Raw genomic sequence first — 21,402 nt, forward strand, 5'->3', positions numbered from 1 at the left:
ACTTAATAATTTATCACCACAAATTTATAATAATTTTTCTTCTCTATTTTTGAAAATTGTTGTTGTCGTAAAGGGAAATCAATTTTTAAATATAAATTGAGTTACTTACATAAGATAGAACTTTAAAAAAGGTTTTAAGTTCTCAGTACAACATAAAATAACTCAATAGCTATCTATTTTAAACAAAATATCCCAGTTTATTATAAAAAAAAAAGGATAAAAAATTAACAGTTGACTTGATTTATACAAAATTGATTTAAGTTTCTAACTATACATTTTAATAATTACCTAGGATCAATGTTAATACGAGGTGATAACTGGTCATGGGGCAATGAAGTTGGTGATTGGTGTGGTATAGACACAACTTGAGGTGGTAACGGAGGGAACGCATCAGCAGCCAAATCAAAACTACCAGTTGGTGGCTGAGGTATAGTACCTGTGGTTACTACTTCTGGTCCTACTTCTTCGTCTTTCTTCCTTCGCCTATATCTGTACAAGAAAAAAAATTTAAGTAATAATTTAAAATCAATTGATAAATGTTGCTCAAAATATTAGTATTTTCTATTTAGATGAATAAAATATCAATGTTAAAAGAATATGAATACCTTGGTGGCAATGTTGTAGGATCTTTTGGGATGTTGATTGTTCCACTAGACTGTCTATCAACTACAGTTGAATCTTGATTGTCAACATAGTTTCTGGTTGCATTGGAAATATGCAATGATCCGCTACTACTAGATGACTTAGTTAGACTTCCATTTGATGTGTAACTTCCAGGACGAGATGGTAAACCACTATCCGAAGCTGAACTTCGGTAATATTCACTACCACCAACAGAATTATGACGCATTTTTCCATTGGTTCGACCACTATAAGAAATACATTTAAATGTATAAATATTGCAAAAAAAATTATAATTATAATGTTATTAATAAGTAGATTACTATAATCAAACTTACGGTGCCCGTGAAACATTATATCTTGAATTCTGAGGTTTAGTAAAAGCTCCTTGAGGAGCCAATCCATTCACAGAAAATATGCCACTAAGATCAGTTGTGTAATAGGCGCCTGTCGCAGGATGAGCCCAATGTTGAATCATATTTGTAGGATAATATGGAGACTGTTGCTGCTGCTGTAACTTATTAATAACATTCAACATAAATATTCTAACCAAAAAACTATTCAAAAACAATCATATTTTCCTAGAAAATAATTTAAAAGATAAAATACTTTGAAACACTTACATATACTTGCAGATTAGCAGCAGCATAATTGACTGGAGCATATTGAGCTGGACCTCCATTTGTATAAAACAATCTGGCAGCTTGAGGATGTTGAGGGGGTGGTGCGGGAGGTCCCGATTGTGTGACACCTGGACCTTGATCTATATATGGATTGATAGGTTGAGCTTGCATTGGCGGAGTTCTAAAACCATTAACTGTTTTGATACCCGGAATTCCAGCAACAGCGCCAGGTGATATTGGTGCAGCCATGCGATTCATTGGCTTCGCTTTGATACGTGCCATTATAGGTCGACCCTAAAGTAATTAAATTTAAAAATGAATAATTTATATCTAAGAACATTATTAAACTATATATATTGACAGTCCATATAAACTGTATGTTTAACACTATCTTACCCAAATTATACAAAAATCTATCAAATATATATAAGAGGAGAATTAAACAGTAGTAATCTTTATTAAATGCAAATGCTTAATTTGGAATAAAATATTTAAACACCTATACTATAGTATACTATCCAAGCTTTAGATGGGAATACATAGTGATAAACAATATACTATCACTTATATTTGTAAAACGTAAAAAATTAACATCATGGACATTTTTTTTATCCTTAACCACAGTTTAAAATCCAAAAATTAAAAATACATTTATGATTAGCTTGCTACCAACTCAAAAATAAATTTCAGCTCAGACTTAAGTGCACTACAAAAAAGAAATTGTTTCTCTTAAATCCTCACACATAATTATCTTCTATAAACACTAATAATTTAATTCAGTAGAAAAAACAAAACAATTAATCTTTTAACTGAATAATTGTTATCACAACTTTTTATTTAAAATATTAGTTTGAAAAGCAAACATAACAAAATATTCTACTACTATAGTAACATAATATTATATTATATCATAATAGACAGAATTATTTTATATAGACACAATGAAAATTGAATCTTCAAGCAAACCTTCAACACCCTGACAATTTGTAAGAACAAAATTTAATTGAAAATAATACCTCAGTTGGTAGTGCATGTAATAAACAATCACTAAAATTCATTAAAGTGTGAAAAATTATCATCATAGGCATTACATTATTTTCAATAAATAGACTCAGTTTCAAAACTATCCAGATAATTTGTTAGAATAAATTAATACTTCAGTTGGTAGTGCATGTAATAAACAATCACTAAAAATTCATTAAATTGTGAATAATTATCATCATAAGAATTAAATTATTGTTTGCAAATATTATTGATTTCAAAACTATTGAGACAATTTCATAGAACATAAATTCAAATTCAAAATAATACCTCAGTTGGTAGTGCATGTAATAAACAATCACTAAAATTCATAAAAGTGTGAAAAATTATCATCATAGGCATTACATTATTTTCAATAAATAGACTCAGTTTCAAAACTATCCAGACAATTTGTTAGAATAAATTAATACTTCAGTTGGTAGTGCATGTAATAAACAATCACTAAAAATTCATTAAATTGTGAATAATTATCATCATAAGAATTAAATTATTGTTTGCAAATATTATTGATTTCAAAACTATTGAGACAATTTCATAGAACATAAATTCAAATTCAAAATAATACCTCAGTTGGTAGTGCATGTAATAAACAATCACTAAAATTCATAAAAGTGTGAAAAATTATCATCATAGGCATTACATTATTTTCAATAAATAGACTCAGTTTCAAAACTATCCAGACAATTTGTTAGAATAAATTAATACTTCAGTTGGTAGTGCATGTAATAAACAATCACTAAAAATTCATTAAATTGTGAATAATTATCATCATAAGAATTAAATTATTGTTTGCAAATATTATTGATTTCAAAACTATTGAGACAATTTCATAGAACATAAATTCAAATTCAAAATAATACCTCAGTTGGTAGTGCATGTAATAAACAATCACTAAAATTCATAAAAGTGTGAAAAATTATCATCATAGGCATTACATTATTTTCAATAAATAGACTCAGTTTCAAAACTATCCAGACAATTTGTTAGAATAAATTAATACTTCAGTTGGTAGTGCATGTAATAAACAATCACTAAAAATTCATTAAATTGTGAATAATTATCATCATAAGAATTAAATTATTGTTTGCAAATATTATTGATTTCAAAACTATTGAGACAATTTCATAGAACATAAATTCAAATTCAAAATAATACCTCAGTTGGTAGTGCATGTAATAAACAATCACTAAAATTCATAAAAGTGTGAAAAATTATCATCATAGGCATTACATTATTTTCAATAAATAGACTCAGTTTCAAAACTATCCAGACAATTTGTTAGAATAAATTAATACTTCAGTTGGTAGTGCATGTAATAAACAATCACTAAAAATTCATTAAATTGTGAATAATTATCATTATAAGCATTTAATTATTGTTCACAAATATAATCGATTTCAAAACTAACCTGATAATTTGCTAGAACATAAATAAATAAAAATTCCAAGTAATACTTCAGTTGGTAGTGCATGTAATAAAAAATCACTATAATTCATATTGTGTGAAATATTATCATCATGAGCATACATTTTTTTTTTATAAACTAATAATATCTACTTCACAAGCATTCAAAAATTGTCAAAAATAAAAATTTAATGTAATACTTTAAGTATTAGTATTTGTATTAACATGGTCAAGTAGACCATCGAAACAGAAGATAAAACTTATACTGAATGTAAATCAGAAAAACTGTTTAATTAATTATGATTAATACACATTTAGTCATAAGAACAATGCTTCTGTTGGTAGTTCATGTAATAAACAATCACTTAAATTCATAAAAGTGTAAATAATTATCATCATAAGCACCAAATTATTTTTTATTTAACAGAATGAAGTTTAAATGTACACATTTTAAACATATAATTGTTAATTTGCAGTTTTTTTAAAATAGAATAGATGTTAAAACAGGAATTCAAAACACCTAAAAGGTTTGAAAAAAATACAAAATAAATTTATTCAAAATTGATAGTATCGGAGTACCATAGCCCTTGCTATGATTAAATTATTATTTAAATTACTATCTGTATGTACTGTTTTTTTTTTCATATTTTTGCTACTATGAGAATTTGAGAAACTTTGAAGTTTGTGAATCAAGGGACCTTGGATTATTCCATTGATATTTATCTAATTTTGATATAGTTTTTCTTTAAAAAGTTTGGAACATGATATGAACAACATGGTATAATTGCAAAATTCCAGAATAGGTTAACTCCGAGTAATACGCCACTGGCTTACCAGTACTATCATTCTTAAGTTACTTTTTTTTATTTGGTCAAGTTACATTACTTTAGAGTTTAAACAGTAATTCATTTACAATAGAAGTATATTTTTTTCAAAAATTTCACTGTAGCTTAACCATGTTGTCAATACGACATAATACTAAATAATGGCAATCAACAAGATGAAATTATTAAGGGGGCTGGACCAGTTACAAATAATCATATGAAACAGGGCAAAAGGTAGACATAACCATAGGCCTTGGATTTGACGGATTTCAATTTTGAAAACTAATTGAAAATCTTCAACAACTCTACTAAAGCATACAGTGGATATTATACATAGTTACAAAAATGAATTGCATTCTTAAATATACAAAATACCAAAATCTTATGTTTAGAATTGTCGATATCTTTAAATAAATTAAATAAAGAGAATTTAAATAAATAAAATAAATCCCTTTGACCACTCTCTAAACACAACGACTAATTAATATCCATTTTCACAATTAAAATCCGTCGAAGTCAGGTCTCTCAATTTTGTCATTTGAATATCATGGTGCATATATGATAAAATTTGTATCATTGACATGTGCCTATAACGTTTGGAAATCTATGTGCGGGTGTTGAGCCATCCGTGTCTAGTTCTCGATAACAAATTTTACGAATTATACACTAACATTCATTCACTGCTCATACAGTAACACAGCTCAAATCAAATTGCTGTATAAAATGCCTAAATAACTTTTTAAAACAGGTAATGTTTTTGCCCCCTTAACAGATTTTGCCACACATTAATTTTCAATTTAAATAAAACACATGATAATTCCATTACAAAAATAACACTTAATCGTTAAATAGTCAATTGCTACATAACAAAAATATCAGTTCAGAAATTTTACTTATAAATTACAATACTTGGATGATATACTTTAATATTTACACATATACAAACTAACACAGCTTATACATAAACCCACAGCATGTGGATACTGTAATATCCCGGTGTATATTTAAGCCAATTTCACTCTAAGGGTGAAGAATATAAAACGCGATAAATTACCATCACAAGTAACTTAATAATAAACTATTTATGTAGACGTTGAGTATACATCTGATATTTAGTGTATCAGATTAATTTTTGTTGTCAGTTATAATATAATGCATAAGATAATTTTCAATAATTTAAGTACTTAAAAAATTACTATAACATTATTATATTCATTTTTTTTTCTAACTTACATTGTATTTTTTGAGAATTCATTGGTTATTTTATAATTAAGTTATTTGATAAAGAACATTTTTATCAACAAAATATTGAAAGAATATCAAATGCATGTGTTTAGGTATAATCAATGACAAAAATGATTCATAATAATATAGGTACTAATAATAATATATTCTTTTTTTACAAATAAATGTTTACCAACCTGAAATTCTTTAACCTCTTCACGAAGATACAAAAATGCTCTTTGTGCATCTTCATCATTTTCAAAAGTAATATACCATGAATTATTATGAGCAAACTCGCATGATATCATTTTAGGACATGATTCACCAGCAAATAATCCCTGTGATCAAAAACAATAAATGAGTTTAAAAAGAATGACAGAATAAGCCTTCTGACAACAAACCTTAATGTCTTCAATTGGAGTAGTTTGAGGAATTTCACGCAAAATAACAATACAACGTTTGTGATTTGGACGGACTTTTAATCCTTCATCATCAACTTGCACATTTGGTGACTCTAATAAAGGAATATTGTTAATTACTATAAGATTAAAAATATTAAAAACAAAATTTACCTCTCAATACTTCAGTAATCAGCTTAATGTCTTTAGTCAATTTTTTTACTTGATTAAAATTGGCAACTGTCCATATTGGAACATATTGGTCATTGTCCATTTGTGACAATAAGTATGCATCATTTGCCAAATTTTCTCTATTTAATAAATTTTAAGTAATATTGATAGTTGTACATAATTGTTTTAAAAAGTAAAAATAATAGTAATATATAGTTTATAAAAACTGTAGAACATAATTTTACCTTGAAAAATAATATTCTAACTGATTTGATAAAAGTTGTTTGAGTTGTTCTACTGATTGCGATGGCATATTTTCAGTAGAAGTCTCAGCGTTAACCATTGTGCTATTTTTTCCAGTTAAAATTACTGTACCACTTCTACTATCCGATGCCGACACTTCATAACTTCCATTTATGGAACTAAAATTTATAACAAATGATTTTATATATTATCAATAATTCCAACATTAAAATTGTGATTCAAAACCATTTTTTTTCCATCAAACTATATAGTAAAACTAGAAAATTGAAATACTCTTGGGCAGTTTGGTTATCTATAATTTTTGGGCAAATCTGCTTTAAAATATCAAGTAAGGCAGTCAGGCATAAAAGGTACTTACTCTACAATAAATTAAACAAATATTTTTGTGCAAAAGATCTTTATTATGGTATTTATTATTTATATATTTATTAATACTTCCATCTTTCAGAACAGGGGCATCATTTCAGTTTTTTTTCTGGGTGTGCACAAAATTTTAGGCAGGCCATTAAAAAGAATATATTTATATATATAAATTTAGGTAACCTATGTAAATATTCTTTCCTTCTATTTTGTAATTCTAATTGAAACTCATAACGACTAATGCAACTTTTAAGCAGCTAGCAATTCAAAAAGAATTAAAAGCTTATAAGCAATTAAAGAAACCACTTAAAGAAATTTCACTATTATTAAAAAAAAGGCAAATAAGGTATAATCAATACACTTGATAAACCAAAAATGTACAAAAACTTGAAAAAAAATATATTTTATTTATATTACCTATATATGAAATAATAATGTATAAGTTTAATGGCGGGCCAATTGTTTTTTTTAAGTTAGTGATACTGTTGCACACCGTGCCCCCCCCCCCAAATTACGCCCGTTTCAGGAGCTACATTCTCAGTGATTTTTTTACCTTATCAGTAGAGTTAGGATTTTAATGACCTAAAAATGACCCGAAAACTCTAAAACTTTAATTTTCAAATAAATATTATTATTAATTATAATTTATTCATTTTTTATATTACACAAAAAAGGCAAAAATTTGTTTTAAGAAGTAAATTAAACAAATATTATTTTATTAATAAAATTTTAATTTTCTAAATTTGCCGACAGGTGACAATAATTTTATCAAAAACGGGTATAACAGAGATAAAATTATGATATGTTGTCGATATAAGTTCAAAGGTACTATTTTTATAAGGGCCACTATAGGTACTAATTGAGGTTACCTATACAACAAATATTAAAAAAACTTAAAATAAACAAAAATTAGTTTAAATACACAAAATGAATGTAATATTTGTAAAAATACAATAAAATGCATTTGACACGAAAAATGCTTGTTAGAACTGAATAGCACTTAGAGAAAAAATGCATGTCACCAAAATCCTAGCTCTACTTATTATTGTATACTATATTTTATACATATTTTTATACCCAATTAGTATATACTTATATTATAATATACATGAACGAGGAGTCAATGCGACGGTCGCAATTATGTTTCTAAAATAACCATTCCATAAACTTTTAACTATGACGATTTAGGTACAGTATAAATCTTTTTTGATAGAATACAATGGCACAGATCACCTTTTTTTTCAAAAGCAGGATTCTTTTGTATTCTTTGTGGATACCTGAATACATAGCTCGAAAGCCTGAATGTCTTACTCAAAGCATTACGTGTAGCCATGATATTAGGTATGTTTTAACAGTATTTAAGCAATAAGTGGTACACCAATAAAAAACGGTTTTAAAAAAAACCATCAACCCTAATGCAACTAATCTGAAGGTGAGGAGTATAGCATCCTATATTGGTAGGTATATCACTGACATTAATGATTAAAGGTAAGTATCTACCTAATTTATCATAAACTTATAATACTTTTTGAAGATGACATATTTATAGATTCCATAAAAATTTAAGTTACAAATTATAAGTTTGTTATTTTATTATTAAATTAAATAAGTAAAACTTAGTATTCAAAACATTTATTCGGGTTTTGGGTGCTGAGCGCTTACACAAAGGAATACCAATTGAACATTCGAATATTTAAATTTTCACTTTTTATTATTCAGGTTAATATGGGTTTAAATAGTTGTCAAATGATCTATTTAAACTTAATTTGAGAAACAAGTATCAACCTATACTTTGGTTATACCATGTATCTACCTATTTTGTTTATAACATTTGTCTTACTATGACAAAACTGGGATGGTTATCACAAAATAATTGAGTCTATTAGATACTTACTAATAATTGTCAAACCCAAAAATAATTTATTTCACTTTTGTTTTCAAAACATGTCAAATGCCAATCAATAGTTATTACTGAATTAACAACAAAATTGAATTAACTACAGAAAATAAATATATAGGTGCAAAAACCAGAATGTATACTATTGGACAAATTTGCTTACTTACCCACGCAATAAAAACCTATTATTATGTATTAATGTGTAGGCATGTCCAAAATATGCAAAATAAACAATGAATTTAGAACAAGACTTTGTAATTTGAAATTCTGACAATATTATTGAATTCGTGGTTTTGAAATAAATACCAAAAATATCCAGTATCAATAGATAATAAAAACAATTTGTCACTTATACAAGGTATAAACGTAAAAAAAATATATTTATATAAATATTTTGTATAAGATTATAAAATACTTTAGCAACATTTCGACACCATAATGAAAAATTTGTATAACTTATTAGGTTCTAATAATGTGCATCTAGTTTACTGTTAATTCTATCAATAGAAATATTCTTAAACCACATAAATACAGAAAATAATTATAAAAAATTGTTGATCTGTTATTTTCAGGTTAGCCAGAATGCTGTAATAATTAAATATTGGAAAAATTCACTAATTTTTCAATGCAATAAAAACATTATTATATGTAGGATCATCTAAAATATGCAAAATAAATAATGAATTTAGAAAAAATTTTGTAATTCGAAATTCACACTCGCAAATTTATTTAATTCATAGTTCTGATACCAAATTATAAATACAGTAGAACCTCATTAATTCAGACTAATTGGGGCTCTAGGTTGTCCGAAATAATGAAAATCTGGATTAAACAAAATAATCAAAAATCGTAAATTATAAATTCAAAAAAAAATTTATTGGATAAAATGCATCATCAAGGGATTGACCTAGGCAACCGCATTCTTTTTACAACACTTGTTTCTTTTTCTACATTAAATTTCAAAATAAATTTTCTTACGTCATATTTTTATGCTTCGTTTTCGTGTTTTTTTTAATCTACGGCATAAACCAGCGGAATTTACGTATTATAAACGGCTGTCCGGATTAAACAAAGTCTGGATTAATGAGGTTATACTGTACCAAAAATACCCAATATGGATAAATAATAATAACAAATTGTTACTTACACAAAGTACAAATGTAAAATAAATATATTTATACAAGTATTTTGTATAAGATCATAAAATACTTTAGCAACACTTCGACACCATAATGAAAAATGTTTATAAATCATTAGGTTCTAATAATGTGCATTTAGTTTACTATAACTCTATCAAAAGAAATGTTTTTAATAACTAACCACAAAAACACAGATAAAATTTAAAAAATGAAGACTTCGGGTCTGTTTTCTTAAAAAAATCATTTGTGTAATGGGTTTCAGTTTTTCCGATTTTAAAAGGTTAATAGAGCTGGGTCGATAACTCTTTTTTCCAATACAATAGGTGTAAACTAATTTATCAAGACATCTAAGATTTCTGCAAAGATAATAATTTATTTTCCTCTACAAGTGTTAAAATATAATATAGTATAATATAATATACCTAACTCTATAAGTAATTGAGACTTATAATATTACACTATAGCATCCATAATGAAAATGATTTGATATCATTAGGTTCAAAGTGTAGTAATTACATCCATTGTAACAAAATTCAGAGTTGATAATGGGGCTGAGAATTTAAAGTACTATAAAACCCATGAAATATGTAATTACTTTTGTACCAAAAATTCCAAAACATGGGAAATTATGCGAAATTGTTAACTTAATAGACTTAATGTGTCTTGAAGAAATATGATTAAAGGTTACCTAATAAATAGTAGGTATGTGTAAAATATTAAAATTGAATGAAAACAAATATGTACTATAAAAAAAGTAAACATAGGTAATAATGAATAAATATTAAGCTTTAGGTATAAAAAATAATAATCTTTTTGAAGAATATATGACAAATAAACGTTTATTCAAATATGTTTATGTTTTTATATTATGCAGAAATATCTAATGTATACAAATCAAATTTTGAATTATGAATGGTTGTATCAGAGATGATGTGTCAACTAAAAGTTGTATCCCACTTATAATTCGTTCAAAATGAAATTCATACACACAAAATCTTTAAAATCATAGCCCCAACAATTTCAAGCTTTCATAAAAAAAACTGTCACTTACACAATGTATAAATTTAAAATAAATATATTTACACAAGTATTTGTACAAGATTATAAAATACTTTAGCAACATTTCGACACCATAATGAATTTTTTTTATAAATCATTAGGTTCTAATAATGTGCATTTAAATTTACTGCTAATATTCTATATATTTTAAAGTATTTATAAAGTTGAAACATTTTATATTTACCTGTAAGAAGTGTTTGTGGCAGTAGAAACAGTCAGTGGTTCGGAGGGACTATAATGTGTCCCAATTGAAATTTTCCCTACGTCCCCATTCATGTACATGTATCCTGTGAAGACGGTTTATTAACCAAACATCAAAATGTATAACATATAAAACAAATAAGGTACATTTTTAATGAAATGATCACAATACAATACTTAAATTAAGTAGAAATAAAGAAAATAGGCCAACACGGGATTAACTCAAAAATAACATTTTACTGAAATTCCAAACCTTGGCAACATGAAAATGTAATTGAATACATTAATTTAACTTTTATTTCACAATAAAATGTGTAATCATATCATTAATTTAGGTACCTTTAACTCATAAAATACCTAAATAATTTGTAATCAGCTACCTAACCTATCTGATCCAATATCAAAATCACAAAAAAAACTTGTTTATATAATCCAAAAATTAGCTACTGCTACCTACATCTAAGTTAAAATCCTAAACCAAGAAGCAAAATTGTATTTTAAATTGTGGAAATATTTAAAAAGGTATCCCTATCAGTAAAATCATATTCAAAGAACAAATATACAGGAATATCAGCAGACACAAAATACACTACAATATCTGAGCACTGGTTATCAACTAATAACAAAATATAATACTACATTAGGTATACACCAATGAACTAGATAAAATATAGCAAGTACCTAGGAATTGTGTAGGTGATCCCTTATTGGATATTTAAAGCCTAATTTAAAATAATCATATTGTTGTATAAATGGGCACACGAAGGTAACATATAAAATACATTATATTATAAGGGTTCGGGTACGTGGGAACAAAAATCCTGATGAGTGCCTATGCATTTTTTTTAAATGTAATGTTAACTTATTAGGACAGTGAAAAGCTTTAATTATCAGTGCAGTTACATTTAATGAGTTTGTAATAGTACTCAAATATTTTGGAACAAATTATGTCTATCAACTTTCAATTTAGCTGTAAATAATGCCTTCATACTATTATCTGTATAAATTACAATAAAGTACTGATGTTAGAGCTTTGGTCACACAATTTCAACAAATAATATTAGATTTTCAAGTACACATTTAGATTGAAATTATAGAGCAAAATATGCTCCATCAGCATTTTAAAATAAGGCTATTGGTACCTTATGAAGTGTAGGTAATATTTTGATAAAAGGGACCTTAAGTATGACCCTGGATATTATGCATTGTTTTATAACAGATGGGAGCTTTTTCATCATAATTCAATTATACAATAGATATTCTATGAGAAATTGAAATTTTATATATTTAAATAACTGATAACCTATTTTTAGTGTCACAGGCAATACACCTGAATATTGTAAAAGATAACATTTAAATCCTTCCTGAAATACCTAGTTGAACCCCGAAAAAAAAACAAAATAGAGTTATCGAAAGATTTCAGGCACAATAACAATATCTCAGATACTTTACACAAAACATAAATAGTTGTAAAACTACTATCTTAAGAAAGTGTAAGATATGAAACTTTTAGAAATCAGTCATCAAAGTGTGTAACGCAACACAAAAAAACCCGAGACTTTGAGGGGCGTGGACCAAGTGAAAAACAAATTTAAATGACAACCAGCACGATCAGATTTCAGGGGAATAACAGTCGATTTGCTGGTGAAACACCGATAGAAAGGGAACGATTGACCCACTGATTTCCGAAAAATAATCTACCAGCAGACACACAAAAGTCGAACGGTACGAAAAATTGTAATTACAATAGCATCGGAGATTGTCTTTTATATAATATAATAACGTCAGCAGTATGCGAGTGTGATGGCAATAATAATAATAATAATTGTAATAATAATAATAATAATAATAATAATAATAGTATGTACAATCTACCTACATGAAAACGGTACAGACTACTTACACGATATCACACACTAAAGTATTGAGGTAGCACAATATTGTATGATTATAATATTTATAAGTAAAGGTTCGCAATAATATTTGAGTGTAAAATACAGAAACCCGTGTGGTGTAAAGGGCGACCGACTGGAACCGACGGACGAGAGCAAAAATCGCAATCGAAAAAAAAAACCTACGGTGTGGTGCACACACACATATATATTTGTAGGTTATCACAGCCAGCCGAGTACGACTTCTCGACGGGTTAACCTATACACACGCCAGCAGTTACGCAGTGTACGCCTATCACACCGAACCTATCGAATGCCAATGGCGACCGATTTGATTATATATACACACACACTCACTCACACTCACACCACTCATGACGCTGATATCGTACCACGATTGTTGAGAAATTTAGAAAAATTACCGTTTGGACTCCCGTACGACGATCCCCCCAACGTGTCGCGCCACGAGAGCGTGCGCCGCGCTGTGACACGCGCGCGCGACCGGGCACGAAACGGACACGGCCCCGAGAACACGAAATATACCCCCGAGGGGCTAGATTAATGTTATTATTATTATTTTTTTTTTTTACGAGTAGTACTACGATTACGGCAAAGGACGCGGTCACCGGGCGCTTACCTGCTGTTTCGGCCGCCTCCTTGCGCAGGAACATTTATAGCAGAAGAAGGAAAACAAACCGAAACCGTCGGCGGACGGTATTGACGACGAGACGGGCAACGATCGACAGAAAGTCGAGAACACGAGAATTGTTACGCGAGATACGCGCGCGCGTAGCGTTTTCGACACAGCCACGACAGCGAGGTGTATTATTTCTCAACTGCGGATCGCGGCGCACACCATGTTTTTCGACCGTAGAGTGCTGCTGCTGCGGTTCCGCGAGAATTTTAATTTTTAATTTGTCGTTTACCCGTAGAGTTTAGTCGTCCACACCGCCGTAGAAGCTAAACCATGTGCACACACGCCAAATTCCACTGAGTAGCCTTATATGACTAGACAGTAGACGACGGCGGCGGTGGCACGAACGTGTACACACACACACACGCACACACGCACTCACATACGCACGCGCGCTCACACACACGCACACGACCACTATCACGGGAGTCCAAACGTCCAAACGAAGCTATATATATATGTGTGTGTGTCGCTATTAAACCGCACCGGACTTGGAGGCGGTCTCGTCGGTCCACTCTGTCCGCCGTTTGCCAGTCGGCGACCCGACGACTGCTAGCTGGTACTTACAGATCACCGTAATATGTGGTGTCCGTCGTCGTGGTCCGGTTAGATTTTTTGTGTGCGACTCAGCTGCCGCCGCGAGTCGTCCGTCGAGAATACGCGTGCGGGGGGAAATCGGGCGGACGAAGGGCGCACACCGCCGCCGAACGGAGGAAAACCCGGACGGGACCGCAACGAGGAAAACAACAACAACAACAATCGGACGGCGAGTGTGGCGACGTAACGTATTTCAGTGGGATATCATTCGTGCGGGTTTGCGATAGAAAATTTATAGCATTGCAAAATGGACGACAACACGAACACATGCCACAGAGTTCACGGCGGCCATGGAAGACAAAAATCGCGATGGTAGCGACATCTGTGCGTCGCGCTTCCCGTTCGCCGACGAACCGTGCAAAACGTTGCATACTCGGCGGCGGCCGTTATCGCCGCCTATCGCGACTCTCTCAGTATCAGAAAATGATAATAATAATGTGATAATATGATATTATGATATTATCGACTCTCCATCGCAGGCTATTTCGCCGCCAGAACGCAGTCGCTGTGAACGGTGGGGTGCCGGAGCCGGAAGAGGCGAAGAGCCAGTAGTTGTATTTTATTTAATGCAATATGCCAATATGGCACTACAACAGTTGATTACAGTAGCCAATGATATGATAAAAAACATCGTGGTACGATCGCAAAGGTCCAGTTTTGGTTAAAGTCTGCGCACACATCACTTGCTTTCCGGTATTATCATACTGCCGTTAAATTATTATACCATATTATGTTACTCTACGTCACTTGCCTTTGGAAGAATATGACCGTCAAAAAGTCCCGATCACACCTTGTTGTCCTTATCATGGTCAGTGCAGACGGCCGATGTGTGCCGCACGCGGAAAGGCGTTATTACTTATTATTAGGTACGACCGCCGCCGTATTGATTTCACACGGTTGCGTCGATCTGTATCACGACCCAGAGGCCAACACCCGTGGAAGACATTGTCGTCAATTCAAAAGTCAGGATTTGTGCGCACGAAAAAAGTGCTTAAATTAATTAATATGATATCATTCATCGAATAAAAATTTAAATATGAATCTGGCTACCTTTAATATGCTTTTACATTTTAAGAATATTTCCAAAATATTGCACTGTTTCTTTGATAAATATTAGACAAACTGAACGTTTTATTGGGAAACATTTAAAAAGAAATTTAAAAAATACATTTACATTAGTTAAGTCACTCTTTTTTTCTCTAAACATTCAGTCAAAGACCAAATTGTTAACTATTACTATTTTTCTGTGTTACTACTTATTGGACACTCATTAAGTGGAGAAATCTAAGAATTTTATAAAATCTAAATATATGTAAATCACAGGTGTGCACTGTGCGCAGGCTTATCATAGACAGGGTCACAGGGTGTGCAAAATAAAAAATAGGCCCTTCCCCCTAAAAAAAAAAAATAAGACATTAATACTACAGTAAAATTTATATTGCCATTCAAGTTTAAAATGTATTACCTAGGTAGTAATTTTATTAAAAATATATATATTGATCAAAGTTCAAGTCGCCTTTTCTACAGGGTCTTAACTCGTCGATAATAAAACTTCTTCAATCAAATTAATTTCCAAAGCCATTTTTTGAAAACGAAAATTTAAATTTATTAGTATTGAATTCTGAAAAAGCCCCTTTACGGGGATATAAATAAATAATAACATAATATAAATGGGCATTCTCAGAGTCACAGAGTATGCAAATGTAATAATATATGTATACAAAATGCGGTCGCTCATAAATCACGATGTACAATATTGTAAACGCATTATATTCATAAATAAGAGGGGTTAGGACGGTTAGGTATAAATCCTAGGAAAATAATATGTAATAATGTTTTCTGCAAGTCTTAATTTCCTCTAATCCCTACGATCGAGTTTTGGATCTTCCTTTGAGGTTGACGAAGTATGAATAACGATAATATTATAATAATGATAGGTATTACTCGTGTAAGTACCTACAGTCTACATCAGTGTTTCCCAACCGGTGGTCCGCGGACCACCGGTGGTCCGTGGGCCAGTCATAGGTGGTCCGCGGTACCTTTCTTAGTTTTCTATTAAAATTGCAAAATGACTCTGACTGCAAAAATATGTTTGATTCTGGTATGAACCTTGAGGAATTTTGGTGCAGAAGGGCAACATTACATATTCAACTACGGGAAATTGCCTTACGTTATTTAGTAGTATTTTCAACTACGTATTTGTGTGAACAAGGATTTTCCAGTCTACTTGTGATCAAAAATAAACAGAGAAATCGCTTGGACGTAAGTGACGACATGCGTTTAGCCATTAGCAACATTCATCCGAGAATTGAAAAACTGGTCAAAGAAATGCAGCCACAAAAATCACACTAAGTAAATTATTAGTAAAGTTTAATAATTAAATAATTATATATAATAGTACAGTAAAATAATAAAAAATTTTTAATAAATTTTGTGTATTCTTGTTAATGAGCAAAAAAAAAAAAAGGTCTTCCTAGTTTGTGTAAAATTGAGGTGGTCCGCGACCTATAAAATATTGTGGAAGTGGTCCGTGGTGGTAAAAAGGTTGGGAAACACTGGTCTACATGAATATGTATTTTATGAAATGGGTGATATTATACCTCCAGATTTTTCTTCGGTCGATGTCACTGTCAAGTCACCACTCACTACTATTTTTTCACTGTGATGTGCATCATTCGTTTTTTTAACATTAATAAAAGTACCTAAGGATCATGATCATGCCGGTGGACTTGGTAACTTAGACCTATACCATAATTATACCTACCTATATAAATATAATAGCACATTATCCTATAATATGGTCTTAATGTACACCTAATGTTGTATTGTTATTTGCTATGCACCCAAAAAAAATAACCAATTTCCATATTATAATGTGTGTAAATGTGTTCACTCTATTTACATTTAGCCAGTGTTACTTGTTATAGGATTTCTTTATAATATAAAACAATTAAACTGCTATAATATTACTCGAGTAGCCATTTAGGTCCGTAATCGTGTACTCGCTAACCAATTACTATCAAAAACACGGTTGAAGTCTCGGCTTATCGTATCGTAGTTTTTGTTTCCTACAAGAACGTGGCTTCGAAATAATATAGTCTCCCACGCATACGTAATTTGCTATCACATATTTTAGGGTGAAAGTTTTCTTCAAGATTATTTTTCTAAAACATTGTGTTTGACCGGAATTTTTTGAATCAAATAATTTACGCGTTCGATAATGTCGATATTATTTTTCAGCTCGATATTACGTTCACTTCGAAAGTGTATTATAGCAGCGGTGCAGCAATGAATCATTGTCAAACTTTTACATTTTCACAAACCACAAATGAAATATTTAAAATGTTAAATGTCACAAGATTCAAATATATTTTTATATGCAGGATAATTTTTATTTTATTTACGGTTTAATATTGATTATTATTCCCAAATAAAAGTACAATACTTATATTAACACAATACAGAGATATAAATTATTATAAATTATCATAATTCATAACACATAAATCAAACAAAAGAATTTGTGTTTGTTTTTAAAAAATTATATTTACCTTTATTCTTGTTTCCGTTTTCTGCATTTTTTTTATTTGGTTCATCGTCAGACTTTGATAGATTTGCCGTCAATGATTTATACTTGAATTCATGTGCTTCAGGATTTAATGTTCCAATAGAATTACTAGGAGTAGTTAACACCTAAAATAGTAATTTTTTAATATATTGAATTCAGTATTTTAATATTATGTACTCAATAGTGTAATAAATAATAGTAATAGATGCAGTGAAATAGAATTAAGAAATTTTTCTTTAATACAATAAGAGTGCGGAGTGTGTATACCTATATGTATATCTTTAAAGTATTCATATTTCATATACATCGAATGTTTATTACACATTTATACCAACGATTATGAATACTAATCATGTAAGTAAATATCAATATTCAATGGTTATACATTATACATATAATATTATAATTATTTAATTTGAATAGGTACCTCTAGCATATTTGTACTATAGGTGTAAAGAAATACCTTATATAGGATAAATCGAGTGTAGGTATATGGTACCTCGTTAATAAATAAAAATAAAAATAAAAATATAATGATAATAATTATAACTTAATACCAAAATACATCATTTAATCATTAATTACTTTGAGAGAGTTATTTTACTTGTAGTATCTGTAATGTGTTTTATTATTATAAATCTTATTGGAATTTCCAGAAACGTTAATCGCAATTTTCACAATCACATGTTACGTATTTGAATAAATGCATTAGCTAATAATATAGATGCATTTATAATAAATATTAATTACGTAAAATTGTTTAGAGCTATTGATATACCATGGTCGGCCATATGACAAAAACTAAGTACACATGCGTTAAAAATTATACTTTGTATGGCTGTACGCTTATATTATACCACTAGGGAGGGTCAATTCCCTCAAATAACTTCATGGAACTATACAGACCATCAAATGCGTAATTCAACGAGTATAATATAAGTTATAACGTATATAGTATATAACGAGTAATTATTTAGATTATTAATCAATTTCATTTAACTACAATTACTCGACGTACTATTAATTATTACAGTCATAACCTACTTTAGATAATGAACCGCTCTAAGAATAAATTATTTATGTAAGTATATTATATTATATTAATGATTTTGAACAGAAGTCCAGTTTAAGTTGATTATTAAAAAACAACTATGAACTAACATGTTTATTATAATAATAACAAAGGCTAAAACGTTGGTACATAATATACCGCATGAAACAAGTTATGATAATTTAACATGATATTCTGTTCTTTTGAAATATTTCAAAATCATCAGGGAGTTATTAAAAGTTCCAATAACACATGTTCGACGTTAGATAAATAAAATCAAACGTTTATTAAAATAAATCAATTATTTGTTTTAATTTCTATTAAAGCGTACATAATATATACATGATAGTGGTACCCACGACCTACCAACGATAAAAGTTACGCACTTCACTACAAACTATAGTGAAACTGCAGTGTAATGTAATACTATAATGTAGTTAAATGGAGACCATTATTTTATTTTTATTTTATTAAACAAAAAAACTTTGACTTGAGTCAAGAAATATTTAATATTTCGTAAATATGAAACTTAATTCAGTGCTACTATAATAGCGTATGGTGCGTATGAGTGTATGACGTGTATTGTACAATATTGTCCCACTACTCCATGTTGGCACAATTCAACAATTATGCGTGCAACAAACCAGTTTTCTGGGGATATATATGTTTTATTGAATAATGACGGATTTCCTCAATAGTCTTTTGTATGTATACAAAAGTATGTCGGTTTAGATTTTATTTTAGCGCATACCAGATATCATTTGATTTGTACAATAGTATACACATAACTATATAAAGTTCGTGAATCGGAACAGCTTAATGATGAAATGAAAAATATTCATCATAATTCATATTATTTATTGTTAAATAATCTCAAGGTTTTGTACGTATGACGCTATAATATTCCACACATATTTATATAATTTTTGTTTTTTTACTATGCTTTCGTGTAATTGTATCATGTAGTTTATTAGTATAGTATCATAATGTGTATACATATTACATATACTTGTGCACAATGTATTGATATATATATATAATATATGTATACTCACGTCTTACAAGACGCCGCGCCGGTCAACACTGATAAATTTTGATATTATAGACCATTATAGTGTATTACCCATTTGGAATATTCCGTTTATTTCTACACGACAATAAATAACAAATGCAAATTTACTATACGTACCTATCATGACAACTGTCTGTAGTATAGGTACATGTTAATTCGTCCGACTAGGTTTAGTGCGTCGCGAAGAGCATATTATTACAGTTAAACCAATAAATATAGAGAGGAAAACCTGTTTGAACAGTTGTCAAAATACCTTGAAATCGTTTAAATAATAGACTTTTTAATTTTTGACACAAACAAGTTCATTTTTACATTTAGGTACTTAAAATTATTATTAGAATCGGAGCACATTCAGCTAAGATTTTGTTTAGAAATTAATTTCAGATAATTTGTCTCTGGAACATTCTCATCCCCTCACATATATTCTGCCAATATGTTGGTACAACAATTAAAAAATGGACAGAGTAACTATTATCGTCTATACAGCTATCTATAATAACTGAAACTATTTCATTTTATTGACTCAGTACAACACAAAAAGTAAATATGAGTGTAACTGAAAAAACAAATAATCTTTGACAAATTAAATTAAAATTAAAAACATAGCAGTACATTTTTGTTAATTTTTATAATGCTATGATAAGTTATCAGAAAAAATATATATTTAGAATAGAATCGTATAGTTAAAAACCGAAAAAGTGTGCTGTATAATAGGTGTCGACTTTAAATTGTACCTCAATACCTCGTCACTACCTTCTACTATCATTGAGTAGGTCTCTGTAATGGATTTGTTAAATTTCAATTCAATGATAAATCATAAGTATAGCTTCAAAAAAGGATTGAGCGGATATGCCTAGGAAGTATATTATGTATAACGCTATATAACACCTATATTACTAAAGATATTTTGCTATACAGGACACATATTTTTATTTCTTTAAGTAATTTATTTTTCCATTATCTAGTAATACGGTAGGATTCAACTGCATACGATATAACTTATAGAAATTATTTAAAAGTAATTGAGCAGAGGCGCAGAGCAGCCATCTATTTTAAACAAAATGTATAGGTTGTTTTATAGATTGAGTACTGGGTGATTTCAACAAAGTACAAAATTATAATGATGCGAAACATACAGCTTTATGTTATATACAATATTTATTAAATACCTACCTAATAATTATACTCCGATATCTTATATTATGTCTGTGACGAGTAACGACTAACAATAGACTTATTGTATTATGTAAATACTATATTATTTACACGTGACTATGAAAGTTGGAAGGAAAAACTACATAA

General features: G+C 29.5%; 1 protein-coding gene across 5 annotated transcripts in view; it reads right to left on the bottom strand.

Annotated features, from left to right (window-relative positions):
- LOC111029083 overlaps window positions 1-21,402 on the bottom strand; it is a 33,245-nt gene that overhangs the window by 1,362 nt on the left and 10,481 nt on the right. Inside the window, exons 2-11 of one of the 5 annotated variants that reach the window (XM_022307930.1) lie at window positions 17,961-18,102; window positions 11,210-11,312; window positions 6,552-6,728; window positions 6,310-6,446; window positions 6,139-6,251; window positions 5,935-6,075; window positions 1,245-1,538; window positions 960-1,132; window positions 606-869; window positions 289-489 (exon numbers count right to left, since the gene is read on the bottom strand). In XM_022307930.1, coding sequence (XP_022163622.1) covers window positions 289-489; window positions 606-869; window positions 960-1,132; window positions 1,245-1,538; window positions 5,935-6,075; window positions 6,139-6,251; window positions 6,310-6,446; window positions 6,552-6,728; window positions 11,210-11,312; window positions 17,961-18,102 — 1,745 coding nt within the window. Of the gene's footprint in view, window positions 1-288; window positions 490-605; window positions 870-959; window positions 1,139-1,244; window positions 1,539-5,934; window positions 6,076-6,138; window positions 6,252-6,309; window positions 6,447-6,551; window positions 6,729-11,209; window positions 11,313-13,129; window positions 13,705-13,755; window positions 15,921-17,960; window positions 18,103-21,402 lie in introns of those variants that run through there. The other 4 variants (XM_022307929.1, XM_022307931.1, XM_022307932.1 and 1 more) reach the window with 4 other exon arrangements.

This window comes from Myzus persicae, unplaced genomic scaffold (genome assembly GCF_001856785.1).
Source record: "Myzus persicae strain clone G006 unplaced genomic scaffold, MPER_G0061.0, whole genome shotgun sequence".
Taxonomy (NCBI): domain Eukaryota; kingdom Metazoa; phylum Arthropoda; class Insecta; order Hemiptera; family Aphididae; genus Myzus; species Myzus persicae.